The sequence below is a fragment of the Bos grunniens genome, chromosome 16 (assembly GCF_055505025.1).
Source record: "Bos grunniens cultivar Pamir isolate PY7600 chromosome 16, Bosgru_T2T1.0, whole genome shotgun sequence".
In the NCBI taxonomy this organism is placed as follows: domain Eukaryota; kingdom Metazoa; phylum Chordata; class Mammalia; order Artiodactyla; family Bovidae; genus Bos; species Bos grunniens.
This window is the reverse complement of record NC_141180.1, coordinates 38,121,174-38,148,168: the sequence shown is the minus strand read 5'-3', so window position 1 is coordinate 38,148,168 and position 26,995 is coordinate 38,121,174. Positions and strand designations below refer to the sequence as shown.

At 59.2% G+C, this 26,995-nt stretch overlaps 1 protein-coding gene across 5 annotated transcripts in view; it reads left to right on the top strand.

Annotated features, from left to right (window-relative positions):
- Positions 1-26,995, top strand: part of CASZ1 (castor zinc finger 1) — a 153,053-nt gene that overhangs the window by 110,149 nt on the left and 15,909 nt on the right. For all 5 annotated transcript variants that reach the window (XM_086344419.1, XM_086344417.1, XM_086344418.1 and 2 more), the window contains 6 exons: positions 17,455-17,943; positions 20,881-21,715; positions 23,086-23,154; positions 24,779-24,869; positions 25,626-25,790; positions 26,716-26,888. In XM_086344419.1, coding sequence (XP_086200545.1) covers positions 17,499-17,943; positions 20,881-21,715; positions 23,086-23,154; positions 24,779-24,869; positions 25,626-25,790; positions 26,716-26,888 — 1,778 coding nt within the window. In that variant the 5' untranslated portion in view covers positions 17,455-17,498. The remainder of the gene's footprint in view (positions 1-17,454; positions 17,944-20,880; positions 21,716-23,085; positions 23,155-24,778; positions 24,870-25,625; positions 25,791-26,715; positions 26,889-26,995) is intronic.

The following is a 26,995-nucleotide window of genomic DNA, read 5'->3' as shown; positions in this document are numbered from 1 at the left end:
TCTTTTATTTCTCTTCTCTTCCACCCGGGGTCAGGAGGTAGGGACAGGAGTCGGTCAGACAGAATGGACAGGCAGCCCTCGAGAGCAGGAGAAAGGAGTCAGCCTGGGAGCACCCTGGCTCCAGCCACTCAGAACACCTAGTCCATGGCCAGAGGTCCTGGCCCCTTGCTCAGACCACATGGGTCCCTTTCCCTGGCCCGCCTGTTCGGAAGGGTCACTTTGGGGCTCCTGGGGAGGCCTTCAGCTGGATAGCTGATGGAGCTCCTCCCTCGAGGCCCTGGGGGCAGGGCCAAGAAGGAGATGGGGATGTTTTCTGTTTCCGGGTCCCTTGGGGGCCCAGGGGCAGATTGAGACAGGCTCCTTGCAGGGAAGGTGTTAACAAACAGCAGGTGATTAAACATGACAAGCGGTGACATTTCTGTGCAGGGTTCTCAGTCCCGGCAATGCCAAGAATGAAGCTATAAACCCTGACATTTTGTGTTATGCACTGAGAGGTTTTTAATAGACCTCTCTCCCTCTTCCCCAGTCAACTTCTCGTTTCCTCCTTCGCCACCTCCCCCCCAACCCCTGCCACTGTACCCTCTGCCCCCACGTAAACCTCCTGCCTCCCCATTCAGCCTGGTGTCCCAGGGCCTTCCTGGGCCCTCTGGTTCTAGGTGTCTCTGCGGGTCTCTGCCCTTTCCCTCCGCTCATCCTCAGGGCCCTTTCCTGTGACTGCTGAGCTGGGCATTCAGTGTTCTCCAGAGTCAGTTTTCTTTGATCTTTCCTGTTGCCCCGTGTCCCACCGCCCCCCCCCCCAATCCTTCCCTCCCTCACCTCCTTTTTTTGGGTCCTGATCTCACAGCCTCACCCTTTGCTGCGGCTGTCCCAGTTGTCTACAATGGCAGGTGGCTGTCCCCATGCCCTCTGCGTGTTAATAACATTTTCAGACAGACTGGATAGCTGGGGCTAGGAAGGTCGTAGGGCTTGGGATGGGATCTTTCCCCATTTTTTTTTTTTTTTTCAATTTCCCTTTCTCCTTTTTGGGACAGAGACAGGAGTAGTGGGAGAGAATCGCGAATCGCACTATCCTGCAAACAGTTGCTGGATTTATTCAGCCAGGGCCTGGCCGGCAGCAGTTGCTCCTCTCCCAGAGCAATGTGGGAACAACTGGGGCCTCCTTTGTTCTCCAGGCAGAGCCCTGGGAAGGGCATTTGGAGGTGATCCTGAGGCTCCAGAGGGCCAGAGACCAAGGAGAAGGGGTTTCAGCCTCAGTCCCACCTAGTCCCAGCCTCACAGATAGGAAAGACCCTGGAGCTCCACAGGGGCTTGGAACAGAAGTCAGGCCACACACACCCCAATCCCAGCTCTTCCCATGATGAACTTGAGAAGCACTTAGTTTTCTGTATCCGTTCAGTAAATATTTATTGGGTCAGGCGCTGTGCTAAAACAGTGGTCCCGTCCTGCAGATCTTGCAGTCTAGCAAGACAGAGGGGTCATTAACCGAGTTATTACAGAAGTGCTAGCTAACAGCAGCATGCAAAGAGAGGGCAGAGGAGGGGGGGCCCTGCAGTTTGGAGGGCTTCCCGGAAGAAGTAAAATTTCAGCCAAGACCCCCTAAGGAGTGTGTAGGAGGAGGGGTGAAAGTGTTGGTCGCTCAGTTGTGTCTGACTTTTTGTGACCCCATGGACTGTAGCCCGCCAGTCTCCTCTGTCCATGGAGTTCTCCAGGCAAGAATACTGGAATGGGTTGCCATCCCCTTCTCCAGGGGATCTTCCTGACCCATCTTCCCAACCCAGGGATTAAACCTGGGTCTCCTGCATTGCAGACAGATTCTTTACCAGCTAAGCCACCAGGGAAGCCCAGGAGGAGGGGTAGCCAGCCTGAGATACAGGAGTGTTTCCTCAGTTGAAGGAGTGAGTGGGGTGAGAGCCAGGTGCTCCTGCTCCACAAGCTTCTGGAGTTGAGGTTGGGGGCTGTGAGGAGGCACGCAGAGGGGAGGAGAAGGGTGCTGGCTGGCGGGACGGGTGGGGACCTCACCGCCCTACTGGGGCTGAGCCCCTTCAAACTCTGGGCATCTGGCCCAGAACTTGCTCTTCCAACCACCCTTCTACCAACTGTGCCAGGTCTGGTGCCTCAGGAGCAGAGCCAGAATGCTGCTCTGTTAGCTGCACCTCAGCTCTGCCCCCAAGGGGAGGGAGAGTGATCAGGAAGTCCAGAGATGCCCCTGAGGCCGGGGTTCCTCGTGCCCTTCGCGGCTCCCTCACCCACCCTGCTGACAGCTCGCAGAGGAGGGGACCAGGAGACAGGATGCCGACCTGTGTGGAGGGCAGAGCGTCTGGAGGGGCAGGAGCCCCGCGGGGCCACGCCCTGGTCCCCCACCTTCTGCACCTGCTGGCCTCCCAGGCACGATCTGGGCCTGGACACCTTCCTGGAACTCACAGCTGGCCTCCCCTCTGTGCTTTCCATGGTGTGGGGAATGCTTTGGTGCTAGTGGGTCTTCCCCATGAGAATCTGAGCTCCCTGATACCTGAAACCATTCTCCCTAGATCCCTAGGGCCAATGGGGGACCGTGCCCATAGGTACTTAGGAATGTATTTGAGAAGCTCAGCTGACCCAGGAAGGGGAGGACTTGGGTTAACCCTTAACACAAGATCCAAGAGGAGCCTGCAGACTGACCGTGGGTCCCTGGTGTCTGGGCAGGCTGGCTGCCAAGATCCAGGTTCCACTACCTTGCCCAACCCCAGAGTCCTTCAGCCAGAGCAATAGGGTAGCCGTGAAGCCTGCTCCCGGAAGAGCCTCACTAAGAGCTTCCAGAAGTCAGACCCAGGACACCCCACCTTCCTGTGGGTTCTCTGAGGGGGAGAACCAGATTGGCTTCCTGTCCCTGTGGAGGGTCCAGGGCAGGTTTCAGCCATCAGTCCCCTCCCCAGCCCCTCCCAGTCCTGCCTTCCCACCAGACTTGGCCTGAGTCCCACATGCTACCCATGACAGTCATCGACAGTCCAACCAGGACCCCATGGAGGACCCAGAGGCCCAGGCTTTCTTGGCCCTTGGCAGCTAAGAGGGAGGGGGTATGTCGAAAGGGGAGGTGAGGGGAGTCCAAGGGCCAAAACTTGGCCCTCGGCCCCTGTAGATCCGGAGCCAGGTTTTATTGTAATCCTTACATCCTGTTGCAGATCCTTAATCAGCTGGAGCCCAGGTTGGGCTGGACCCTGTGGTGACACTCAGGGCTGTAGCCTGGAAAACCTGAAGTGGAGCTTCTGGAGTTGAGGTTGGGGGCTGTGAGGAGGAGGCAGGAGGATGGGAGGAGAAGGGAGCTGGTGCAAGCACAGGACGTGGATGGAGCCCAGACCTGCCACCCACCTGCCCCAGGCCGGGGGTGGAGGAGCCCAAGCAGCTGTCACAGGCTGGAAACCAGGGATATGGGAGGGTGAGCAGGGGCCTTCATGGGGCCCCCTGGAGAACATGGGAGCTGCTATAGTGCCTGTTAGCACCATGGAGACAGCTAGCCCTGGGGTTGCTCTGATAGTGAGCAAGGACTCCAGCCAGGAGTCAGCAGAGAGGTGACCCCGGGTAACATGGGTTCTGGTGGTTTTTACTGACTAGGGGCCAAGTCCAAGGCTGGAAGTGGTCCTGCCTGGCTGGGAGGTCTGCTTCATGAAGATGGATGAGGCAGAGGGCCCTGGGTCTTCCCATGGGTTTGGGAGCAGCGGGTGCCCCTTATCAGGGACCCCAGGATTGGCCCTCCTTTTGCCAGGGGCAGCTGACGCTGGCAGTCCAGCCCAGCTCTACGGTCCCCACACGAGTCAGGGGAAGAGTGGGGGCCAGTGGGGAAGGTACCCCATCTGGGACCTCACCTTTCAGCCCAAGGAGCAAGGACAGAAGATAATGAGGGGAAATACAAGGACTAGAGATAGCCATGGAGCGGAAGCCAGGAGTGGGCTGGCTGGCAGCGGGCGGGCAGACGGGCGTCTGTCCTGCCGGGTGCCCAGGCTGGCTATGCAGACAGCCTCTTTTCTATATGGAAATGAAGAATTTAGGCTAATGGAGCTCAACCATCTCTAATTTTGCGATGGCAGGAGGATTTTGATTGAAAGTAATTAAGCAAGCTAGCTGTAAAATTAATTAAAGCAAAAGGGGGGGATTTTTTATTGGATTGGATAGCGATATAGCGTCTGTCAGGCGGGGGACGGATGGGGGTGACCTGAATCCTCTGCCCTCCCCCCTCCCACTCGGGACGTTTATGTCACTTTAATCTCCTTACAGCGGCTGCTGTGCATTTGTTTGAAATAATCAAGGAAATATGGTCAGAAATTGTCAGCTTTCAGATCTAATTTACCTGACGGCCCCTGCGCGAGCCGGCATGGCCCAGGGAGTGAGCGTGCGTGAGCGGGCGGGGGAGCTCGAGTGGGCGCAGAGGACACTGGGCTCTCCAGTCCCCTCCCCCGGCCCCAGGCCCCCTCCGAGGGCAGAGAAGGTGCTTCCTAGCCTGTGGGCATCTCCCTGGGACAGGCCCCAGCCCCCACCCACCTGCTGCCTCCCCCCTTGAGCTGTAACCAGCTTTGGGTTTAGGGACTATAGGATCAGGAAGGTGACAGTAATTCCTTACTCCAGATGGCTGACAACTGCTAAACCCCTCCACCAGGGCCACAGTTTTAAAAATACTCCTAAATTAGTCCCCTCATGTCGTTGTCATTGGCCTCAGCCGGGGGATTGTGGAGATGGGCTATAGGGAGGGTGGGGGCAGCACATCATCCGCAGCACCCCTCTGCCACCTGCTACCATCCCCACCTTCTTCCCGGGGGCTCCCGGAGGCTGTGCTTACCTGCCCCGGACCTGTCTCTGCCAGGTCTCTCCTCTCCTCCCAGAATGGTGCTTGCCCTGATTCCCTTTCATAGCACAGCTCACAAGTTCTGGCGGGTGGCGGGGGTGGGGGGGTCGTCCCAATTCTTGAAAGAGGAAGTCCCTTCCTGCAACACGTTGTCACCCATCCAGGTGTCCTGCCCATTTCCTGTGGTAAGCCAGGTCACAGAGCCAGACACCATTTGTGCTTCCCTGAGTGAGTTGAGGAGCCTGACTTGCGGCCCTGCACCCTAGGGGGGCTGCTTTAGAGCCATCTAGGGTCCTTGCCCAGGGGAGTGAGTGAGGGGCTTAAAGCCTCTCCAGCAGGGAACCCTTGTGTAGTTCGGGGCTGATGGGCCCTGGGGGGGCGGGGGGACTTGTCTCCAAGGCTGCAGGAAATTCAACTTTTAAACACAAATGAGCAGTGTGATCATTTGTCATGAGAGGGCCTAGGTGAGAAATTGGGTTTCTGGATTTGTTTGGTCCCGACAAGTGAGTGACCTGGGCTTTCGACAAGTCTCTCAGCCATCTTGGGCCTCAAAGTCCTTCTGGTTCTAAAGTTCTGTACACATTTAGGACAGCCTCTGCCCCGAGAGCTGCCACACTTGGGAGCGCCTTGTCCAGCCAGGGGTCCTTGCTGGGCTGTGGCGGGCAGGGGAGAAGCTGGGGATTCTAGAAACAGTGGATTAGAATGAGCAACCTGCCCCCAGTTTGCCCGCCTTAGAGCACAGCGGTTAGAAGTTCTCTGTCCCCACCTGCCGTCCTTGGGGCCCTGCCTTCTGCCAGTCCTCCTCCTAACCCCCAGCACGCCCTCCCTGCCCCTGACGCTGGGTAACTCAGTCGGCCTCCTCTGGCCAGGGCGTTGGAGCCCCTGTCATTCTTTGCAGCCTGGCTCCTGAGCAGAGCAGCTGCGCACTTGGGAAGTGTCACTCTCCCCTCACCAAGAGTCCTTCATCTTGGGGCAAGGGGTGGAGCCCCAAAGAACTGTGCCTGGGAAAGAGGGAGAGGGAAAGCTGCTGGCTCTTCTCCATGTCTTTGGGGCACAGTTTGTGCCCAGATCCCGGGCAGCACTGAGAGCCTTGGGGCCCTATCCTCCCTGGCCAGCTGGGTCTGCAGGGGCCTTGCAGGGAGGCAGCAGCATGGCCAGGCACCATGAAGGCCCAGCCTGGGTGAGTTCCTGCCCTCTATGCACGCCAGCAGCCTGGGAACCTGGTCCCAGGAGACATGAGGCTGGAGAGAACCTCTCAACTCAGCCCAGCGTCTCGCCTCCATGCACGGCTTGCAGCCGCTCCTGTCAGCCCCTGCAGCTATGATGTGGAGGAACCAGCAGGGGAGCTGGTGCCAGGACCTGGTGGGGCTGCTTGCCTGGGGCCAGAGGCTGCATTCCGGGCTTGACGTTCGTGCAGGCTGTCCATGGTGGGCACGGGGGTGGAGGGAGGCTATGGCAGAACTGGGGTCCCCAGGCAGGTGGGAGGGCAGGTTGGCTCACGGAGACCCAAGGGAGATGGAGAAGGCCAAGAGAAGGGTGGAGACCGCTGTCATGGTCCTCATGGTGGCCCCACACTGGACTGTTTGCTCTGCTCTCGTGGGGAGAACCTGAGTTGGGGATGTCATACTGAAAAACACTTTGGAGAACTAACGTTCTATGGTGAGAACAGTGACTGCAGAGAGGCTCTCCTTGGACAGGAAGGGCTGGCGAGGGCAGCAAGACTGGCTGTGAGCTCTGGGTTAAAAGAGGACAGCCTGCGAGAGCACCCGGCAACACAGCCTGTGACGGCCAGGGCCTGGGGAGTCGGGAAGAAGTGAGAGGGCAGCCTGGGGGCCGGTGTGTCCAGGGCCCGCCCAGTAGTACTTTGGTACCCATCGCCTGGTCAGCGTGGGATAACACGTGTGCACTGTGGCCACTTACCATTCCTGCAGTCCCTCCTTCCCCAGCTCCCAAGTCATTGAGAAAACAGTACCGAGCTCACTGGCCTCGTCCAGGTGGAGGCCCTCCTCTCTGGTTCTCTGCTGTCCCCTTCCCCCATCCCTCAGGATCTCTGTCTGCCCCCAGCCCAGGTGTCTAAGTATCTAGGTAGAATTTGTGGAGGTAGACCAGGAGAGGCGAAAGATGAGTGGTCTGGCCTTAGGCCAGCCCCCCAGGGCTGGCTCCCTGAGGACCTTTGCAAATCAAGGGCCTACCAGTGGGGCCCACTTTGGCCTAGCCAGCCAGGTGCTTCCTCCCTTCAGGCAGGACCCAGCGATGGTGGGCCAGCTGGTCTCCACCTCCCAGAGGGTGGAGAGGAAGGCTCCCCCTGAGTCTTTACTCATGCTTAGTAGAGGCCAGGGGCTTTGGGACAGTTCTCAGCGCTACAGTGCCCCAAGCACAGGAACAGGGAAAAATCCCTGCCTGACTGGGAGAGAAGCCAGAGTGGTCAGGGTCCAGCCCCAGGAATGAATAGCTGCAGGGTCTGGTGATGCCCACAGGACCAGGGTACCCGATAACCCCCCTCCCCCGGTCAGGTCCATGCTGGCGTTGGCTGGATGTGACCAGGGCACTGGACTCCCAGCAAGGCCCAGGGCCAAACTGGGCCCTGGCATCACAGAGCCTCTGCAGCCTAGCTCGGTGGACTTACTGTGGCTATCAGACTGCTGCTCCTGCTCCCCCCACGCCCAGCCTGCCACCCAGGATCCTGGCGGGGCTGGTGGCCCCACGGATTCCAGAAGGGCTTCCCAGCAGCCTTCTCATCCCCTCCCTCCCGTCCAGCCTCAGTTTCTCATCCTCCAGGCCCGGAGTCTCCCCGGCCCAACCCTGGCCCAGCCCTCTGTCCCCCCTGGCTTCACAGTCGCATTTTGCTGCCAGCGCAGGGCACTGAAAAACTGCTGGCACTGCCAAAAACCCTGTGTGCGCTATGACTCCCCAAACATCCCTTTATTTTTATTGTTCTGTTAATTACTGTTTAAACTTTAATAAGTCACTTCGTCAGGAGGGGGGACCTGCCGTGAGCTTTTCTGTGCAAACACGGGCCCGGGAGTGACTCGGGTGTAATATAACCCTTTATGTGATGTGGGAATGTTTAGATTGTAACAGAAACTTGTTATTTTAATGACAGTTGGGGGGTAGAGGGTGGGCTGAGCACCAGTGAGGAGGAGGGTGGGCGCAGCCCTGCTCCACTCGCATCCCGAGAGGGCTGGGGTAGCCTGACCACAGGCTACCCCAGGGGTGCTCCCATGTGGCTGCCGCTGAAGGTCGAGGATACCATGGGGCCCTTCCTGGGCTGCCCATGGTCAGGCTCACCAGGGAATGGGATGCGTCAGGAGAGATGCTCGGGGGCTCCAGGGTGGAAGTGTCCCAGGAGAAAGTTGAGCTTGGGGTGCAGGGGGAGGCAGGAAGAGGCCTCCCAGATCTCTGGGCAAAGGCTGGGCCGTGCAGGGCTGGACTCTGCGCTGACCGCAACAGCCCTTCCTGCTCCCAAGGTGGGGACCCTGTCCACAGTCACCATCCAGTACAGTGGCAGGCACCCTGCTGCACAGCACTGTGCCAGACATGTCACCCTACATCCTCTTTTTTCAACAATCCGGCATCTCAGGTGAGGACACGGATGTCCAGGGCAGAGATATAACTTGCTTCAAGTGACACGTTTTTAAGAGGCGGTCCAAGTTTCTAGGACTTCCCAGGTGGTGCTAATGGGAAAGAACCCGCCTGCCAATTCAGGAGACATAAGAGACACAGGTTTGATCCCTGGGTCTAGAAGATCCCTTGGAGGAGGGCATAGCAACCCACTCCAGTATTCTTGCCTGGAGAATCCCATGGACAGAGAAACTGGCAGGGCACAGTCCACGAGGTCGCAAAGAGTCAGACACGACTGTAGTGATATAGCATACACACCAAGTTTCTAATGTCAGTTTATCTTATTTGGAAGCTTCTAAAGGCCAGGAAGAAAAGTTATGACCAACCTAGATAGAATATTGAAAAGCAGAGACATTACTTTGCCAACAAAGGTCTGTCTAGTCAAGGCTATGGTTTTTCCAGTAGTCATGTATGGATGTGAGAGTTGGACTGTGAAGAAAGCTGAGCACCAAAGAATTGATGCTTTTGAACTGTGGTGTTGGAGAAGACTCTTGAGAGTCCATTGGACTGCAAGGAGATCAATCCAACCAGTCCATTCTAAAGGAGATCAGCCCTGGGTGTTCTTTGGAAGGAATGATGCTAAAGATGTCACCCACTTCTGCAGGAGGTGACAAAGTACTCCAGTACTTTGGCCACCTCATGCGAAGAGTTGACTCATTGGAAAAGGCTCTGATGCTGGGAGGGATTGGGGGCAGGAGGAAAAGGGGACAACAGAGGATGAGATGGCTGGATGGCATCACTGACTCAATGAACGTGAGTTTGAGTGAACTCCGGGAGTTGGTGATGGACAGGGAGGCCTGGCGTGCTGCGATTCATGGGGTTGCAAAGATTCAGACACAAGTGAGCGACTGAACTGAAACTGAACTGAAAGTCCAGCTGCCCAGGTGTGGCTCAGCAGGGTGAACGCAGTCCCAATCCTCCCTGGGAACCAGGGTCATCCCTCTCAGTCTTGGGACTGGGCACCCTTCAGGCCCTCCACCTGCCTCAGCCCTCAGGATGAGGGTCTGGAAGGCAATGGGGACATGGAAATAAGGATCGTCCTTAAGTCTTAAGCCACTTGCCCTCTTCCTCACAAGGTTTGGCTCCATCTCAGGGAGTTAGGGGTTCAAGTGTAGGGTCAGGGTGGTAGTGGCCAGGACACCCCTTCTTCCTCTGGTAGCCCTGATCCTTTACACGCAGAAGCATTCCTGCCCCAGACCCACTTCTGCAGGAGGTGACACCTGGAGAGGGAGCCTTTCCCAGGCACCGTGAGTCTCCAGCGTGGACCCCTGTGATCTGGACAATTTCCTGCTTCATTTTCATTTGGTCCCTCTGTCTGTTCATCCACAGAGCTGAGTGTCCACTCTGGGACAGCCCTGGAGTCCTGTGCTTGCCCTCACGGGCTCATGCCTGACTGAGGTTAGCGAAGGGGTGTGGGGGGAGCATGACCACGGGGGCCCAGCCCCTCCCCAGGCTGGGTGTTCCCAGGGCTCTGTCTGGTCCCTCCTCTCCCTCTGTGGCTGTGACCCTCTGGGGCCCCTCCCCGCCTCCTGCCGGGCAGGGCCCGAGGTTCAGGGCTCTGGCGCCCTCTCACTGGGGGCTGGAGGTGGCAGCAGCCCCCCAGATGGCAACGGCAGTGTGGGCCACAAATCGCTGAGGTTTTCCTTTTCCGAGCAGCGCGTTTCCCTAAATTGTCTTTGACTGCGTGCATGGGTAATGAAAGTTTATGCCCTTGTTAGAAGGACAGGCGGCCAGTTCCAGTTAGAACTGGGGCTCTCTCCCGGCCAGCCCCCCGCCCCCTCCCCCAGCAGGAGCAAGAGCGTGAGCGCGAGTGGCGAGTGTGCGTGTGCGCACACCCCCCCATCCCCGGTGGATAAGAAGGCTGTTAGGGGAAGGGAGAGGGGACGGGGAAAAAAAGAAAAAAAAAATTTCCATATTTGTGTAAGTTGCTTTAAAAGCATTTTATCATGTCATAAAAAAGGGAAAGTACTCTCAGAAATTGATCCTCTCCGCCAGCCCATTGGACAGAAGGACGTTGGGATGTTAATGGCCATCCTGCTCCAGGGTGGCTTATTAAAAAATTTATACATAAATGCTTAAAATTGCATAAATTATTTAAAAAAAACCAACAAAGTAAGCAATTTGAATTCCCTCCTCTCCTCCCCTTGGCTCAGTCCCACTTCTGCATCCCCCCTTTTCCAAGCCCTCATCATGATCCTCCCGGTGGTCCCGGGGCCCATCCTCTCCTCTGGGCGTCCCCCCTTTTTTCCACTTCCCACCGCACCCCCAGCACCATCCACCCTGCCCTCCTCCGGGGTTTCCCTGCCTCACCCACAAATTAACGCAACAGCACACTCACATGCACACGCACTAATAAAAACACCACTAATAATGCCCCAAATCGCAGAATTAAATATTAAGGCCAGAGGAGGCGGACGTGGAGAGGAGCAGCCGCCACCGTAGCCGAACTTGGAGCTGATGAGTGTGTGTCTCGCAGGCGTGGAATGTCACCCACACATCCTGGAGACTGGAGTGGGGAGTTTTATGATGGTTTTTCATTGATTTGTTTCCCCAGCGCAGCTGCCGACCTCTATTGAGGGACAAACATAATCAGCACTGACGCAAATTAGATGGTTATTCGTTTTGAAAATTGACAGAAAAACAATAAAAAAGATGAAATGCTCCCAAATCAATAGATATAATGAAATTCAAATAATCCGAGAGATGAGGTCTCCATGGCAACTGATAATGTGGAAAAGAAAACAATTTAATAAAGGACAGACACACTTTGAAAACAGATTGGGCCCCGGGAGGGGGGCGGGCTGGCGGGCGGAGGGCTGGAGCGCGGGCTGGCGAGTGAAGGATCACTGTCCGTCCCAAGGACACCCGCCATAATTAAGCGAGGCTTTCGGCCCCAGAAAGTGCAGATTCAGGTTTTAATACACAAAATTATTTCAGGAGCAGTGAATCGGAAAGTCGTTTGTAATGACCTTCCTGAGAGGCCCGGGCGCAGGGCATGTTGGAGGCTGGGCGGCCGGGCCGGCTGAGTTATGGCATATTTGTGTTTTTATAGTGCGGAGGGGAGGGGGTGGGGGGGAGGGGGGGAGAAGGTTAAACAGTATTTACAGCTCAGTTGTTTTCAGAGAGGAAAGAGAAATAGAGTTCATGGGGAGATGCAGCGGGCAGGCGGGCGGGTGAGCCGGGGAGGCCTCTGGGCGAGGTGGGAGAGGCGGTGGGCCTGGGCGGGTCTTCCGCCCTCGGACTGCCCGGCCTGGCCTTGGGGACCCTCAGAGAATGCCAGGAGCAGCCTCCCCACCCCCGTTCCTGGTGGGGGCCTTCTAGGTCTGGGGCCTCTTCTCTGGGGACAGGGTGGGAGCCTGTGTCCAAGCTCTGTGCATCCAGCCACATCTCAAGTGAGGTGAGGCATTCCTGAGGCTGCTGCAGAAAGCTCGCCTTGCCGGGCATCGTCCTGGGCTCTGCATCGAAGCTGGTCGATCGTCCGGATGGTGCTGCCCTCCTTGAGTCACGTGCTGCATCTGGGGTGTGCCCAGCCTTGGGTACAGGGGACGAGGGCCTGTCAGTGGCCTGGGGCTGACAACCTCCCTGCCCCGTCCTTGGGCACCACCTCCCTGCCTCCCGCACACAAAAGGGAAAAGCTTGGCCCCTTGGGGTTTGGCAGAGGCAGAGGCCACAGAAGGGGAAAGCACCCAGCTGAACCCCCTCCTGGTCCCACCGCCCTCCAGAGCCGCCTGCCTGGGCAGGGCGGCGCAGGCACTGAGAGCGCAGCCCTGGGGGCTCACCCCTTCCTCAGGTGTGTCCCCCTCGGGCTGCAGTAGCCACGTTCGTGCATCCATGTCGTGACGCACGTGGCACAGCCAGTCTCCGGGCCGCTGTGTGTGTACACATGTGACTATAATGTGATGGTACAAATACCGAGACGCCCGAATGTGTGTGCGCGCGCACAGTCTGCGTGTGCGCTGTGTGTGTGTGTTTTAAATCTCCCCTGGGTGGTAACTTTTTTTTTTTTTCTCCCCTTCCTGTTTGGCTGTGACCTGGGGGAGATTGATGGCCAGCCTGTGCGGTGGATGCTAACAGTTTCCCTGATTTATAGAGTTACTTACGCTAAGTGAGGCCACTTAGACGCGTCTGGATAGTAAACCTTTTAACTGGACTAAAAAATCATAATAAATAAATAAACCAAGGGGCACACGTAGGGCCCAGCAGCTGGGCCCCCCCAGTTGCCCACCTGGAGCTGTTGGGGACCAGGGGGCCCAGCTGAGGGCCTCGAGGAGCAGTGGCTGCTCCTCTCTGCCAAGTGAGGCACAGGATTGGGCCCAAGAGGGAAGGAAGGACACCCCTGTTCTCCTAGGGCACAGGTCGTCTCTGGGGAGACGGGGCTGGAACTGTTAAGATAGAGTTGGGCTGCGTGGTAGGGGGAAGAGGGAGGCAGGGGGATGGTGGGGCCCCAAGGGAGCTCGTGGGGGAGCAGAGCCAGGACAGGTGTCTCTGGGAACCCTTCCTTGCTTCCTAGACTCACCACTCCTGTGGGACCGAGACTTTTCACCACAGTGATCACACTTGTAATGACTTGAGCAAGCATCTGCCCCCTGGTCTAAATTGAACCATCCATCCTGGCAGGAACCAGGGCAGTCCGCTTGCTCTTGTCGTGTCCTCGGAATTCAGCCCCCGGCACCCCAGCCCTGGGGCTGGTGGCCCATCAAGTGCAAGTCCTTACGGGTGGCAGGGAGGCTCCGAAATTGCTGCCACCCTGGTTGGGAGGCTGTGGGAGGTACACCTAGGGTCTCAGATGGTGAGACATCTGAGTCCAGCTCTCACACGGATGCTGGATGACTACGACAGTTGACAGCCTCGCTGGGCTCTGCTTTTTCATCTGGAAATGGTCAGGATGATGGCTGCGCTGGGATGGGGGTGGGTGTGTCACTGAGGCTCTGAGTGGTTACCCAGTGCTGTCCCCAGCGCAGGGGAGGTGCTCAGGGTGCCAGCTACCATATTGCTCTATGCTGTGCGGGCCAGGGCGGCCACCAGAGTGGCCTAGTGGTGCCCGTGGCCCCCGAGCCACCTGGCAGCAGACAGGCCGGCCCCCTGGACCACCCCCACCAGAGGGGACGGGCACCTGGCCCCTGCCTCGCCACTTCTTGATATACAGCGGGCATTAGGCCGCCCAAAGGGGACACTGCATCCTTAGGAAGAAATATGTCCTCATTTTTCTTAAACACCGTTTCCACTGAGTGAAATGTTTAGAAGGGACGCGCAGGGAGAACTTTATTTCCTACCAGGGAGTTCAGAGCCACCAGGCAGAGCCCATAAAGCACCCGGAGCCTGGTAGCTGACAGTCCGCCCGGCCCCAAAACACATTACTCACCGGTGGGGAGGGGCTGCCAGCCCTGCCAGCCCCTGGGGACTAGCCCCCACCCCACCGCCCCAGGCTGACTCTGAGACCCAGTCGTGGGCATCAGGCCCTGGAGTCTCCGGTCCCCTTGAGCCCAGGCTACCCAGGGCTAGGAAGGACCTGGCCCTGACCAGGAGAGGAGGTGGAACCAATCCAGCCACCCGCTTAGTCCCCAGGGATCAGGGATGAGGGGCCCAGGTGCAGCTAGAGGAGCCCCCTCCCTCCCCCAGAGCTGGCAGTAGCCCTGGCCTTCCCCAGCCTGTGGAGGGAGTGATGCGGTTCCTGCCATAACGGGCCCTTCTCCCGAGGCCCTCCCTTCATTCGATTTCTGAAGCTGGCTGATTTGCATATTTATAAATATCAGTAAATTATTTATTGTAGCAATCTGCTGCACCATTTTACCCATCACAGTTAACACTTTAGGGGGCTCCGTGTTATGGGAACCGGGAGTGGGGGTGAGGAGGAGATGGGCAGGAGTGGAGAGGAGCCCTCTCGGGGTGGCCTGGGACTTCCTGGAGTCTCCGGAGCCGCCACGGGGACATGGTGGCAGCCCCGCACCTTGCTGCACCCTGGCCTTCAGGCGCTCGGGCTCTGGAGTGTCTGCACGGCTCCAGGGTCAGCTTCCTCCTCTGTCAAATGGGACGACGGCAGTACCTGCCTCACGGGGTCATGGTGAGACACCATGAACTAGCGCCTACAGGTGTGAGGACAGGCCAGTTCTTGCCCCTCCCTTTCTCCACCCTGAGCAAGACCCCCCAGCTTGGAGACAGAGCTGCTTGCAGGGGGCTTGTTGAGTTTGGAGCCCCTGGAGGGGAGGCTTAGAGACTTTCTGGGAGCCAGGGAGAGGTCATTTGTTGCCCACAGCCTGGGCCTCCAGCCTCTCCTGTGCCCCCACCAGCAACCTCTTCTGGCCCAGGTGTGGTTTCCTGGTCTAGCTAGGGATCTCGTGCCCAGAGGTGGCACCACACTTGCCTGTTTGTCCCCTCCCAGAGCTCAGCTGCCTTTTCCCAGATGCTTGACTGTCAGGACCTGTGCTTGGCACAGACAGGCACCCTGTCACCTTAGTCCTGCAATCCTTTCATGGTGGGGAAAGCTCGCTCAGAACCCAGAGCTTAGCGAGGGGCAGAGCCAGGCCCTGAACTCACAACTGTCTGCCCCAGAGGCCAGGGCACACCATGGTGCAGTGCTGCCTCCCAGGGCTCACCCTGGCCCATCCAGCGTCCCTGGGGCCAGAGGTTGCAGGCTGGGAGACGCCCTGGGCTGGCGGCCCACAGGCAGAGACCGGCCTGCTCCTTTCCCCGGGGCCCAGCTGGGCCCACTGCAGCCGCCCTGCCCCTCGCCTCCTCTCTGGAGCCAGGTCTCAGGTTAGCGGTACGGGAGTCCCCGTGCCTTCCCACCCTCCAGCCCAAGCCGGCCTCCTGGGCAGTATTGTTCCCAGAGGAAGTTCCCAGTGTAAATAGAGCAGCGGGCAGGCTGGTGGCGGGAAGGAGATGAAAGGGGCAGTGACAGGGCCGGGGACGGATGGCTTCCTCCCATTGAGGCCCGGCCACGGCGTTTATATTTTAGGGAAGAAAGTCAGGGGAATGTTTACATGGACAGGAGCCTGGGGTCAGACCACGAGGGGGGTAGTCTGCAGGTCCCAGGGTCCCGAAGGAGGGGTAGAGGAGAAGGCCCCACGGGGTGGGCCGGAAGGCGGGCGGGCAGGCAACTTGAACCTCAGCTCTTACACACACACACACCCCTCTACGCACAGCCCCAGACTCTCACGCGTGTGCACTTACAAGGAAGGCCTGCTTTTGCCTCCTGCCCTGCACCCCAGGCTGACATGCCTTCCCCACCTCCACCCCTGGGAGCAGCGGGAGGCAGAGGGAGGGCAGCATCTGGAAGGCAGGTGGGCGGGGCAGAGCAGCAGCTGGAGGGCAGGTGTCGGGGGCGTGGGCGGAGCCACGGGGCCTGCAGGCTGGGGGGGCCCCCCGGCACACAGCTGCAGCACATCTGGTAGGGGCCCGCAAGGGACTGAGCCAGGCACACGGCCGGCATCAGGAAAGGGTGGGCAGGGCTGGGTGGGCCCAAGTGCCAGGAGGCTCCAGGATGGGTGGGGGCCCAGGGACGGGGTGTCACCAGCAGCAAGTGCAGCCCTGGGAGCTTCTGCTTCCCTCTTCCTTGGGATAAATATTTATAGATTCATTTGCCGTCTGCCATACACACTTGGCTGCTTACCTCCTGGTAAAAATAGAGCAGGCTCCCCCACTCCCACCCTCCTTCTCTACCAGGGCCGGGGGCAGAGGGGCCCAGGTGCGGCCTGCCCCCCATAGATCTGCCTGAGGAAGCCTGGTGTCACAGAGCCTGGTGGCTGGCCTGGAGGTCAGGTGGGATGGCGTGATGAAGGGCCCTGTCAATGAGCCTTGAGAAAGAGCCCATGATGGTGCTTGGAGACTTGGGTGTGGGCAGTGCAGACTTCGAGATGTGGACAAACATGGGTAGAGTGGGCATCCGGCTAGGGCGAGGGTGGGGCCCGGAAGAGCCAGGGCCACAGGACTGGAAGAACTGGGCAGCTGGCTTCAAGACAAGGACCTGGGGCTGCCGGGCATTGTCTGTATCGAGGGGCCACCATCTGTGTGCACAAGCCAAGTCTGCCTACAGATGAGGTCCTGGCCCAAGTGTGCCCATCTCTGTCCGAGTCAGCCTCTCAGTGGGTTCCTGGCATGTGTGTTTAGGCTCTTGATCCATTATAGTGAAGCCCCTTCTGACTGTGGGCCTGGGAGCAGAGTTCCTCCCTTGGCTTAGCCTTTTGAGCTGTGTGGAGATGAGGCCATGCCCACCCCCTGGGAGCCCTGCCATCTAGAGGCTTCGATGGGGCCCCCTGTGCAGAAAGGGAGTGTGAGCCACGACTGTGTCTGCCGTGGCCACCGCCCCACCCCTGGCGCTGCCATGTAGGAGCTCGCTGAATGGATGGGTGGACAGACAGATGGACCGATATACAAATAAACCGGTGTAGGTGTGTCAGCTTTGGTTGGCATTTGTGGCAGGTTCCAGCTGTATGGGGGTGGTCTTGCCATTCCCCTCCCAAGACCCTGGGCTCCCTGCTCAGTGGCCGAGAGGGAGGTGGCCAGTGCCCGGGCAGCCTACTTACAGTTCCAGGCCGTTTGCATCGCACTGTCATGCTCAGGGATGAGGCACTAGAATGGCAGCCTCTGGGCATTCCACTGGGGATCTGAGGAATCCCAATCTATTCCCGCTTCTCAGATCTGGAAAGTGGGCTTCCTGGGGCTAGCCAAGCCCCCCAGGGCTGCAGGAGTTGGTGGAGGCAGAGTGACATCCTGAGGCACAGCTGGCCTGGCTCCCAGGGCCAGACACGGGGAGGAAGTGCTTCCAGAAGCCAGGGCTGAGAAGAAGACTGTTCCTGTGCGTGAAGTCATTCGTCCATTCGTTCGTTCATTTACAAGATATTTCTGAACCACGGAGTCCATGCCAGGCTCTGAGAATAGAACCCACAGTCTAGTGAGGGGACAGACATGCCTGGTGTCAGGGCAATGGGGTGGAATGTGACTGGGCAGACCTCTGGCTTGGGGGATGTGGGGCTGTTGAGGTGGGTGGCGGTGCCTCTGACCCCTCTCTTCCATCCCCACAGCTGAAGGCACCCGGTGCACCGACCCGCCCGCAGGAAAGCCCGCGATGGCGGCCAAGCGCAAAGGCGGCCTGAAGCTCAACGCCATCTGCGCCAAGCTGAGCCGCCAGGTGGAGGTGGAGAAGGGTGGGGAGGCCGGTGCCCACACTGAGGGCAGCCCGCTGCGGCCCCGGGACAAAGAGCGCAGTGGCCCCGAGTCTGGGGTGGCCCGGGCCCCCCGCAGCGAAGAAGACAAGAGGCGGGCGGTGATTGAGAAGTGGGTCAACGGGGAGTACAGCGAGGAGCCGGCACCTGCGCCTGTGCTGGGGCGGATCGCCCGGGAGGGCCTGGAGCTGCCGCCCGAGGGCGTCTACATGGTCCAGCCCCAGGGCTGCAGCGACGAGGAGGACCACGGCGAAGAGCCCCCCAAGGACAGCAGCGTCCTGGAGGAGAAGGACTCAGACGGGGCAGCCTCCAAGGATGACGGTGGCCCCAGTGCCAAGCAGGCTTCAGGTGGGTATCTAAGCCCTGGATGGGACAGAACCCCACGAGGAGGAGGGGTGGTGTGTCTACAGAGCACGCCCTCTTCCCTTACTCTTGCTCCAAGTAGTGACCCCTCTTTAGGGCCCATGGAGGACTCCTGAGGGGGTGGGGGCTGGGGCCGAGGTCACGGCTGGCATGGGGGAGAGGAGTCGGGCAGGGGTTGGGGGGGGGGTCGTGTGGCAGGGGTGAGAAGGGAAGGGCCTGAGAAAGCAGCTTTCCACATGTGTGAACAGGGTTGCGATGAGCTGCTGAACACACAGTGGGTCTTCAGGAAGACAAATGAATGGGTGGACAGGCAGATGGATGGATGGATGGATGGATAGTGTGTGGGTAGATAGCTCACCACAAGTACCTGCTTGGGAAGGAGCCTGTTGGGGGGCGTAGTACCTGGATATGTGGAGAGGGACAGCCAGCCAGCAGATCCCATTGCACCCACCTGCCCTGGACACGGTCCCCTGGCTGACGTCTCTCCCATGAGATGGCTAAGGCCTTGCTCTTCTGGGGTCCACGTGTCCTTAGATGCAGAGCAGCCCTGAGCTCCTTCTGCTCTGCGGAGGAAGGACCTCAGTTCTGGGTGGGAGGGGGCATGGCCAGGGCTGGAACTTGGGGCTCGGGCTCTCCTCAGCTCCCCAGCCTCCTTGCAGCGGGCGCCTAGCATCCCGAGCCTCCCCTTCCCCTGCAGCAAGGGGCGCATCTCCTCCCTGCGCGGGGAGCCCTGCGCAGCCACATAATTATGCATATAAGATATAAACAGAGCTGTTTAATTATCCTTCGCCACATCAGTGACAGAGTAATTAACAAACATTGCAAGATCAATGAGGAAAAGTGTGACCTTCAGTTTCCTCTGATAGGAAAAGCCCTTGCCGTTCCCAGACACAAGGTGACTGTGCTGGGCCTGAGGAGTGGGGAGGGACAGGGACCAGGGCCACTGTCCCTTCAGCGCCCCAGTTCCTCCCGGGGGAGTGGCGAGCCAGCACATCAGGAGGCAGGGCTGGAAACTGCCGGTGGCCTCATGGCTCCAGGCCTCACCCCCTCGGGTTTGGGATAGCAGCGGGATGGCAGCATGATGCCAGGCAGGCTCCTCAGCCTGGGCCCTGGAGCTGGGCAGCCAGAGCCCAAGCTGCCCACAGTGGCCTTGGGACTGCAGGCCTCTGGGCTGCCCCCGGGACCCCTGCCTGGCCCCCTCCCTGCTCTAAGCCGTCTGCCCTTCAAAGCCTTCTGATTCTCTGCCATATATAGCGAGGGCTCAGCTGCCTCCAGCTATTTTTAGCCCCTTTCCCTGGTCCCTGAGCCACTGAATCTAGCATCCAGAGCCCACCCCTCCCAGGCTGGGTCCCCCACCCCAAGTGGCTTGAGGTCAGGACGGCAGCCCACCAGCCAGCCAGCCCAGGGGGACAGCCATCTGTTGGTTCCCTGAGTCACTCTCCCCACCTTGGGGGCCGGGTGCTGTCCATGACTGTTCTGTCCTCACCCGGAGGGCCCCAGACCCCACAGAACTTCCCTCCTCCCCTCCTCCCAGGAGCGCGGAGGCTCTGTCTACATGCTGCTAGGTTTTCTCTTGTGCTGGAGCCCAGACCGGCTCTCAGACCACCTCCGGGTGGGGTTGGGGGTGGGAGAAGAGCCCGCTGCTGGGGGCTGGCCACACCTTTCCCTGGCTGGGCTGTTAGGACCTCCCAGCCTGGAGCTCTGTGCCCGAGTGTGCAGGCTCAGACAGGAGTAGAGAGAACACATGTCCTCTGGGGCCCGACGAGTCTCACCCACCTGCGTGTCCCCACCCCTGACTCGGGGTGGCGTATAGCTGGTGGTCGGTGTTAGTGAGTGCGCAGGAAGACACGTCCTGGGGGTGGGGGCGTCCCACAGGCTTGCAGTGGTGGCACATTGTGTGTGGAAGGGGGTTCGTCTCCAGGGAACAGCCCCAGGCCAAATGGGACAGTCTTGGGAAGCTGGATGTGGAGTTTGAGGTGGTCTGGATACACTTGTATGTGTGTCTCGGACGATCACTAGGACATGAGCTTGTGAGAGTGTGTGTGCATGCACGGCCCCACGGGGAGGTGGCTGCGGGGGACTCCCCGTGTGCCCTGCCATGGACACTGAAGTGAGAGATGCGGACTGTCAGCTGCTGTGTCTCCGGCCCTGACTCTCCTCGGGGTGGCCCACCCTTGTGCGTGAACACGAGTGACCAGAGGGTGGCAGGGAGGTTTGTAGGCCTCCCCATGTCATAAGTCTTGGCTCGGGTGGGGCCTTGAGGGAGTCTGAGCCTCACATCAGCAGGCTCTCTGCCCCCTTGGCCTTGTTGTCTGGGGCCGTTAGCAACTTGGGGGTCTGGGAGGGGCCAAGAGGACAGGTTCTGAGGAGGCTTCGGGCAAGCCCCTCGTCCTCCTCCCGAGGATCAGGGGTCTGTGTGTCCATTTCTGGGGGGAGTGAAGGTCTGCCAGGCCAACTCTGCCAGGCCCACCCCGACCGGTCCCCAAGGGTCCTCCTGACTGCCCAGCCACTGGCTCACAACCCTACCTGTCCCCAGCCCCCATTTCCACCCCCACCCCAGAGGCAGGTTGAGATCTGGCCTTACTTCCAGTAAAATGACTTCTCTTTCATATTAGGCCAAGGCAAGAGAGCGGAGACATTTATGAAACTTTGTTTAATGTACTGAAAAGCCATCGGCCAGAACATTTAGGAAATTGATTTTCCTGGCATTGATGAACTCGTTTTATTTTACCCCAGTATTAATTACTTTTTTTTTAAACAAATTAATTTAAGAGTCGTAAAACCTAACAAGTGAGCCAAATGTCCATAGATCATGTCCTGCTCCGCCCCTCCCCAGGCCGGCCCTCTCCCTCTCTGGGGGTGGCCTGTCCCTTGGCTACCCTGCTCCCTCCCAGAGGTGACAGCCCCTCTCCTCTCCCATAGGAGAGGCCTCTTCACTTCGGGACTACGCGGCCTCCACAATGACTGAGTTCCTTGGCATGTTTGGTTACGACGACCAGAACACGAGGGACGAGCTGGCCAGGAAGATCAGCTTTGAGAAGCTGCATGCGGGCTCCACCCCCGAGGCGGCCACCTCCTCCGTGCTGCCCGCCTCCGAGGACGCCCTCAGCAAGCGGGCGCGGTTCTCCAAGTACGAGGAGTACATCCGCAAGCTCAAGGCTGGCGAGCAGCTGTCCTGGCCGGCCCACGGCACCACGGCTGAGGGGCGGGCAGGCAAGGAGGCGCTGGGCCCCCTGCCTGGCCTGCGGCTTCCCAGTAGCAACACGCACCTGGAGACCAAGGCCACCATCCTGCCCCTGCCCTCGCACAGCAGCGTCCCCATGCAGGGCCTGGTGGCCCGCGCCTCCAAGTACGACTTTTTCATCCAGAAACTGAAGACGGGCGAGAACCTGCGGCCCCAAAACGGGAGCGCCTACAAGAAGCCATCCAAGTACGACCTGGAGAACGTCAAGTACCTGCACCTCTTCAAACCCGGGGAGGGCAGCCCCGACATGGGTGGGGCCATCGCCTTCAAGACGGGCAAGGTGGGGCGCCCCTCCAAGTACGACGTCCGGGCCATCCAGAAGCCTGGCCCCGCCAAGGTTCCGCCCACCCCCAGCCTGGCTCCTGCACCCCTCGCCAGCGTGCCCACCGCTCCCAGTGCCCCTGGGCCAGGCCCTGAGCCATCTGCCTCCCTGCCTTTCAACACTCCCGAGTACCTGAAGTCAACCTTCTCCAAAACAGACTCCATCACCACGGGGACCGTCTCCACTGTCAAGTAAGGCGCGCGCCACCCTCACTGCCAGCCCTGAGTCCAGCACTGGGTGACCCAGAGACCCATTTTCTGCCTCTGAAGCTCACACTTGTGGACACATGTACCCGCATCTTACGCACATCCACTGTGCACCCAGATTCTCACACGTACTTACACACACACACAGCCTACATAATCACTCACACCCAGTTCACAGACACACACACTATACATCTTGCTGTGTGCACACACCCTCACACACCACATACAGGCAAACCTTGTTTGCGCTTCGAAGATGTCGCGTGTTCTTGTGCACTGAAGGTTTGTGGCAACCCTGCGTTGTCAGCTGATGGTTAGCGTTTTTTAGCAGTAAAGCCTTTTTTAATTAAGACATGTGCATGGTTTTTCCAGACATGATACTATTGCACAATTAATGGACTACAGTATGGCATAAGCATACCTTTTCTGTACTCTGGGAAACCAAAAAAGTTCACGTGACTCGCTTCATTGTGACCGTCACTTGATCATGGTGGTCTGGAAGCGAGCCTACATCATCTCCAAGGCCTGCCTGTGCTTCTGTGCACTTGCTCCCCTGCTGACACACCTGCCACAGAGTACTGTAACCCCATCTGCCCACAGCAGGCTTTCTCTGCCTGCCACCACGAGGGTCAGCTGCGGGCTTACGGTTGGCTGGGAAAACCCTACGCTGGGTTGGGGGTTCTGGGCTCCAAGCTGGTGGCCTTGGCTCCTGGATTCAGAGCCTGGGCTGTGTGACTGGCAGCAGGAGGTGGTAGGAGGCTGGGGCGGGCGGACCCCACGTGAAGCCCGCGGCAGTGGCAAAATGACAGATGGATCCATGTGTGGGGCTGAGAACACCTTTCCCCACAGCCATCCCTCTTGGGGGAGGGCCAGAAACCTGAGAGCTGGTCTAGAGAGCCGCCCTCGGCACGGGGGGTGTCGGGGGGCTTTTCCGACCCCTCAGCCACACTTGCTTGGTGCTGCTCTTGCCCTTTCCCCCGGGGTCTTCCCCAGTGGTCCCTGGTACCCCTCTTCAGCCAGCAGTGTCCTGACCCCGCTGTGTGCAAGAGGGGCTTGGCCCCAGCTTCCCAGGCCTCCTGAGGGTTAGACTCTAGGTCAGACCCATGTTCAGGGTGGAGCCCTCCAGCCCTGCCAGCTTGAGACAGCCTAGTCCTTGCCGAAGGTGGGCCAACTGAACCCAGCTGTGCTAGTTTTCTGCCAAAGGACTTTTCCCATCCCACCTCAAGTGCCCAGGATGCTACAGAGCAAGGGAGATGAGGGTCAGGACCCCACGGCAGGGAGCTGCCCCCAGACACGCCTGGGGCAGGAGGCCGCCTCGTCCACTCATCAGCTGTGCCCTGTGTGTCTCTCACCAGGAACGGATTGCCCACAGATAAACCAGCTGTCACTGAAGATGTAAACATTTACCAGAAATATATTGCCAGGTAGGCCCCTCGGGAGGAGACTGCCCTGGAGAGGTGGGCGGGGTAGGAATGCTGGGGACCGTGGGATCGCATGCCCATCTGACCGCTAGTATCAGCTGCCTGCTGCCTCCTCACCCCCACACACTCCTGCTTCCAGATTCCCTCCAGGGACTGCCCTCTGCCCCATCTCAGAGCCCCCGCCCCCTTCATGGGGTCCAGACCACAGACCCTTAAGTAGCTTGTACCCCAGGCAGGACTCGGGTACCTGAAAGGGCCCGCTAGCAGGGCCCGGCCACAGGTGAGCACAGGGCCCCCCTCCACAGCTAATCCAGAGCCTTGGTGGGGGTGGGGTGCAGGGAGGGCAATGCAAGCCACTGTGGAACAGTAAGGGGATAAGAAGGGGTGTGGTCAGGTGGCCTCAGTGTGCAACGACCCCCCCCCAACCCCAGGCTAGACCTTGACCCTCACCACCTGACTGCAGGCCTGCCCCTTTACCTCCTTAAGGCAGCGGGCTTGGCAGGTGAAGAAACTTCACCTCATCAGATTCCCCAGCTCAGGCCCCCGGCGGGCAGTACCTGGCGGAGCAGCACCTGGCTGGGGCAGCACCTGACCGGGCCAGGCCCCGGCAGCCGTCTTTCTGCTAATCTCCGTCCCTCTCTGTGTCTCCCTCCTGTCCCTCCTTGTCTTTTCAGCTTTGCTGTGCTCTCTTTATTATTATTATTATCATTATTATTAGTGCCTCAGCAGATGGCTCTTTTGGCAGCTTCAGCTTAAATCTTTATTCGCAAGTGGTTCTCCCCGTTACATAGGCTTCCCCTCACTCGCTCCATGGTGGGGCAGGCAGGCTGAGCCCACCACCGTGTCCACAGTTGTCATGGTGTGTTCTCCCCAGGTGGTCATCATTCAGGCTGCAGGATCCCCCACTCTGGCAGTCTTGGACCCCGGAGATGGCCCAGGGCGCTCTGGACCACAGGCGGTGGTGGCCAGGCAGCTAGTAGGGGCTCCGAGCTGGGGAGTTGGCCGGAGAACATGCTCCCTACCACGGGAAGCCAAACAGATGCTGGGCTTTAAAAATTCATCACTCTGGACTGTTTCAAGTGTCGAGAAAACCCAGGACAGAGAGAGCCCTTTAACACTTCTCAGTCACAGGGCCGTGAGCTGGCCCGACTGGGGTCCCCAGCACCTGACCCGGCGCTGGGTGGGGAGTGGGAGGGCAGCACCTGCAGAAACAGCGGCTGGGCTGCCTTGGGGCTCATGCCTTCCCCACCTCATCCCATCCCATCCTAGGCTTCTTCCCCTGACCCTGCTCTGGCCTCTGCCTTGGCCCCGCTTCCTCCATGCAACATTGGCACCAGGCCTCTGTGCCCCCCAACCCGGCCCGGCATTCCCTCTTGGGGCAGATAAGGCTCATTCTGCAACTCAGTGGGTCTGGGATTCCCAGCGGCCCCCTCACTCTCCTTGGCCTTCTCAGCCTCTGCTTCACGGACACAGGGGCTACCTCTGCCCCTCCAGATCTCTACCCAAGGCCCCCACACCCCAGAAGCAGTCCTCTGGAGCACAGACACAGACTCTTCTCAGCCACAGAGGCTGAGGACCCTGGAGCTGGCATCCAGAGAGGCCTGAGCCCACCCCCTCTTCCCTGCAGGTTCTCAGGCAGTCAGCACTGTGGCCACATCCACTGCGCCTACCAGTACCGCGAGCACTACCACTGCCTCGACCCCGAGTGCAACTACCAGGTATGTCCCGTGGGCACTGGCCGTGCTCCTGCAGGCTGGCACAGCAGCGGAGGAGCCTCCTGGAAGTAGGACAGGACTGCTGGGTTCTGCTTGGGCCACCTGAACTTGACTTGGGCAGGAAGAGAGGCCAGAAAAACTCCCAGCCTGTCCACATTCCCAGATTGCTGCCCACAGGTGTCTGATGGGGTCTGGAGCCCTCTGCCTCCCCAGTAATAATTATTCTTGCTCCAATGCACTGAGTCCACCACGCACCAAGGACTTCTCAGACAGCCTGCATACCTTGTCTAGTCAGCTCTTTCCAGTGTCCTCATGAGGCTGGTACTACTGCCCCATTTTACAGATGATTATGTTGAAGTTCAGGTAGACTGTCCCTTATGTTCAAAGCTCATCCTCTGGTGAGTGCAGAGCAAGCAAATGAGAGGGGAATGCAGGTGGTCTGTCTCACCAGGGAGCCCAGCCTGGCAGGGCCCATTGGTGATACTAGACAAAATGAGTTGTCACCTGTCAGAGGCCTTGGCTGAAAGGCCTGGCTCGGATTCATCTTCTCTGCTTCCGGGCCTGATGATGGAGAGACATGGAGAAGGTCAGGGAAGGATCTGTGGTTCTGGAACCTTCTAAATTATTCCCTCCCAAGTCCAGGGTGCTGGCCTTGGGGCGGTCTGGGCTGCTTCGACCCAAATAGAGTTCTTTGTAAGGAGAACAGGAGGGCCCTGGGGCCAGGCGCGGCCTCCCACCCACCAGGCCCTCTCCCGGCAGAGGTTCACGAGCAAGCAGGACGTGATCCGGCACTACAACATGCACAAGAAGCGGGACAACTCCCTGCAGCACGGCTTCATGCGCTTCAGCCCGCTGGACGACTGCAGCGTCTACTACCACGGCTGCCACCTCAACGGGAAGAGCACCCACTACCACTGCATGCAGGTGCCCCGCCCCCACCCTCGCCCCCACCCTGCCCTGGAGGCTGGCCTGCCCAGGGCAGGGCGCCTCCCCTTCTCCTTTCTGTCAGAGAGGGTCTCTGGGGCTCAGGCTCGGGCAGTGCCCGGTGGGCCCGGGTGGGGCCTTCCCCATGGCCATACTTGGTGTGGGTGCAATTCAGCGAGCTGTTTATACAGACCGACATTTTTCAGGCTTTAACACCAAGAGCAGCATTGCAAATGGTTCCTGAGGAGGTTTTTGTTTAATTCTTTGTTTTAATGCCACGCAGAGTCTGGGCTTTTTCAAGGTGTCAGGTCCAGGGGGAGCGACTTTGGGTTGCAAATAGCAGCCGCCGCACCTCCCCCGATATTTGTCAGGGGGTTGTTATGGCCTCTGTGAAACAACCTGGGCCAGGAGGAGAGGGGGGCTTGCTCTCCGGGCTCTGAGATGGTGCAGACACTGGCACGGCCCAGCCCTCAAGAGTGTTCGGATTCCACTGGTTTTTACTCAATATGGCAACGCTGCCTGCCTTGGCCCAGCTCGGGTGGGGTAGGGAGGGCCCGGTGCCAGGAACTGTCCGCCAAGCAAGTCCCTGGGCTAAAGGTGACTGCCAGGCCCCTGGGTCCAGCCCTGCTCACTCAGGGGGCTTCAGAGGTAGAGCCACAGATTGGGGACCCAAAAGCTACCTCCTGCAGCACAGGACTCCCACGCCTGTGTGGGGAGGTGTCCCAGGCTCTCTGAAGACAGACTGTACTCAGCACAGACCAGGCCCTGGGGGCCTGATGGGTCATCCTTCATTAACTGCAATCCCACCAGTTGGATGTTGATGGGTGCTGAAGCTCCCCCACTGGGGTCAACTGCACCTGGAGGAACAGCCTCCCTGAGCTCACCGGGTGCCTGGCCCCCCTGACTGCCGATCTGGCCCCTGCAGGTGGGCTGTAACAAGGTGTACACGAGCACGTCAGACGTGATGACCCATGAGAACTTCCATAAGAAGAACACCCAGCTCATCAACGACGGCTTCCAGCGCTTCCGTGCCACCGAGGACTGCGGCACGGCCGACTGCCAGTTCTATGGGCAGAAGACCACGCACTTCCACTGCAGGTGAGCGGAGGCGGCTGGGGAGGCTCCTGGCCTGGGGAGGGCCGGAAGGCAGGGCCCCAGGTCCCTGGGTGGCTCGGAGCCCCGCCTCCTCAGGGCAGTAGGAACAG